The sequence below is a fragment of the Cyprinodon variegatus genome, unplaced genomic scaffold (genome assembly GCF_000732505.1).
Source record: "Cyprinodon variegatus isolate N-32 unplaced genomic scaffold, C_variegatus-1.0 Scaffold376, whole genome shotgun sequence".
Taxonomy (NCBI): domain Eukaryota; kingdom Metazoa; phylum Chordata; class Actinopteri; order Cyprinodontiformes; family Cyprinodontidae; genus Cyprinodon; species Cyprinodon variegatus.
The window spans coordinates 163,052-164,936 of record NW_015150829.1 but is presented as its reverse complement, the minus strand read 5'-3'; the positions used below and the strand labels follow the sequence as shown (position 1 = coordinate 164,936).

At 39.7% G+C, this 1,885-nt stretch overlaps 1 protein-coding gene across 1 annotated transcript in view; it reads right to left on the bottom strand.

Moving 5' to 3' along the window:
• The window catches only part of LOC107092342 (ATP-sensitive inward rectifier potassium channel 8-like), a 14,802-nt gene that overhangs the window by 8,720 nt on the left and 4,197 nt on the right, over positions 1 to 1,885 (bottom strand). Inside the window, exons 2-3 of the mRNA XM_015386748.1 lie at positions 1,356 to 1,504; positions 1,090 to 1,250 (exon numbers count right to left, since the gene is read on the bottom strand). Coding sequence (XP_015242234.1) covers positions 1,090 to 1,250; positions 1,356 to 1,504 — 310 coding nt within the window. The remainder of the gene's footprint in view (positions 1 to 1,089; positions 1,251 to 1,355; positions 1,505 to 1,885) is intronic.

Sequence of the window (1,885 nt, the reverse complement as noted above, 5' to 3'; positions counted from 1 at the left end):
TTATAGCCCCGGCCTGTATTAGAGACCGGCCATTATTTACCTCCTCTGACAGCGAGACCGGCCATTATTAGAGACCCGGCCGCTATTGGAATACAGGCCAATATTAGAGAATTTACGGTATATATATATATATACATATATACATGCATACACACACACACCAATACTCGTTCTGCCATCGTAGTGAGGACCATGTGTTGACTCTCATTGACTCCCATTGATTTTCAGTCATTTTCAACGTTTTCTATGCCCAAACCCTAAACCTAATGCTAAACCCAACCATTACCATTATATACCTCACCCTAACCCTAACCAATTGAAACCTTAGCCCTAAACCTTACCATTAGCAAAATAGCATGTGACGACCAGCAAAATCTCCTCACTTTACAACAACTGGCCCTCAATTTAATGGTGCAATTGGAAAAATGGTCCTCACTTTGAGGGCTAGACAGGTACATACATACACACACACATATATATAGACACACACATTTATAGACACAAACACACACACACACATATATATATAGATATATATATATATCTATATATATATGCAAAATAATTCATAATCTTTACCATCGACATTGAAATTTGCATTTTCCCATTGTCTAGCTTTTTCTCCGCCTCTAGCTTCTTTTCCGAACATACGGCTTTACGATCAACTGTAAGCAGTTCTGTGCAAATATATCAATATAATATATCAGACAAAAAAAAATTGTTCTTTTTTTTTAAGTAGAGCATTTTAAATGCCGCATATAGTCACATTTAATAAATTTTAATGGCATTTAAAGCCCTTCATTTAAAAGATAATAATTTAATGACTTTTAATGGTTTTTAATGACCCATGGAAGCCCTGTAGCACTAGATCTAGCTTTAGCCACATGTTTCCTATCCAAACAAATATGCAACTCAAGATGAAAATGTATTAAATTACAAATAATTCCTATTTAATGGTTCTTTAAGTCAGTGCTAACATTAGGAAATGCCATTGATGAGGTCATTTCATCTTTTCTGACAACCAGACACCGTGAGGGGCTTTCATGGCCGCCGGCAGGTGAAGCCTCTGAGGTAAAAACAACAAAACACCTGTAATCTGACAGTCGCTCCTATGATCATGCTCTTCCTCAGATCGCCGATGCGAATCATGAAGCACAGACGGTTGTTCCTCACAGCAATAACGGCGTGGCGGCTGAAGATTAAGGTCTCCGCTCGGCGGTTGGACTGAGCCGTCTTCATAAAGATACAACCTGAGCACAGAGGAAGTCAGTCCATCAGAGGTCGCTTTAAATAATTATCTTTCTACTTTTAGTGGATAACAGCTCAGAAATGAGGCACAAGGTTCTGGTTTGTACCCAGCATGACGGCGTTAATGATGAGTCCCACTATGTTCTGCAAGATGAGGACAGTAATGGCGGCCGGACAGTGCTCCGTTATCATGCGTCCTCCGAAGCCGATGGTCACCTGAACCTCAATGGAGAACAGGAAGGCTGAGATGAACGACCTGAGGAGAGATTTGATATCAGATATAGTTCCGTACAATCGTCTGCTTACAACATTTTGGATTTTAATCATAGATTAAGGCTGTGAATTGACCGAAGCATCATACTACCTCCACCGTGTTTAAGGGTGCACGTCTCTAGAATGTCACACAAACTTAATTACTTACTAATTGCTTTAAGAAGCGTGCATCTTTAAGAAGCAACTAATCTACACTCGCACCCAGTACTTTTTCATATAACGTTTATGTCTTCAAGTTGGATTTTATTCAGCTTCCCCTCTGAATGTCTAACCAGCCCAATCAGAGCTGCACAAAACTCCATCTGGAACACAGTGGTGCATAAACGACATGTTATCCTGAGCTATCTCTATAGTTATGCTGCTA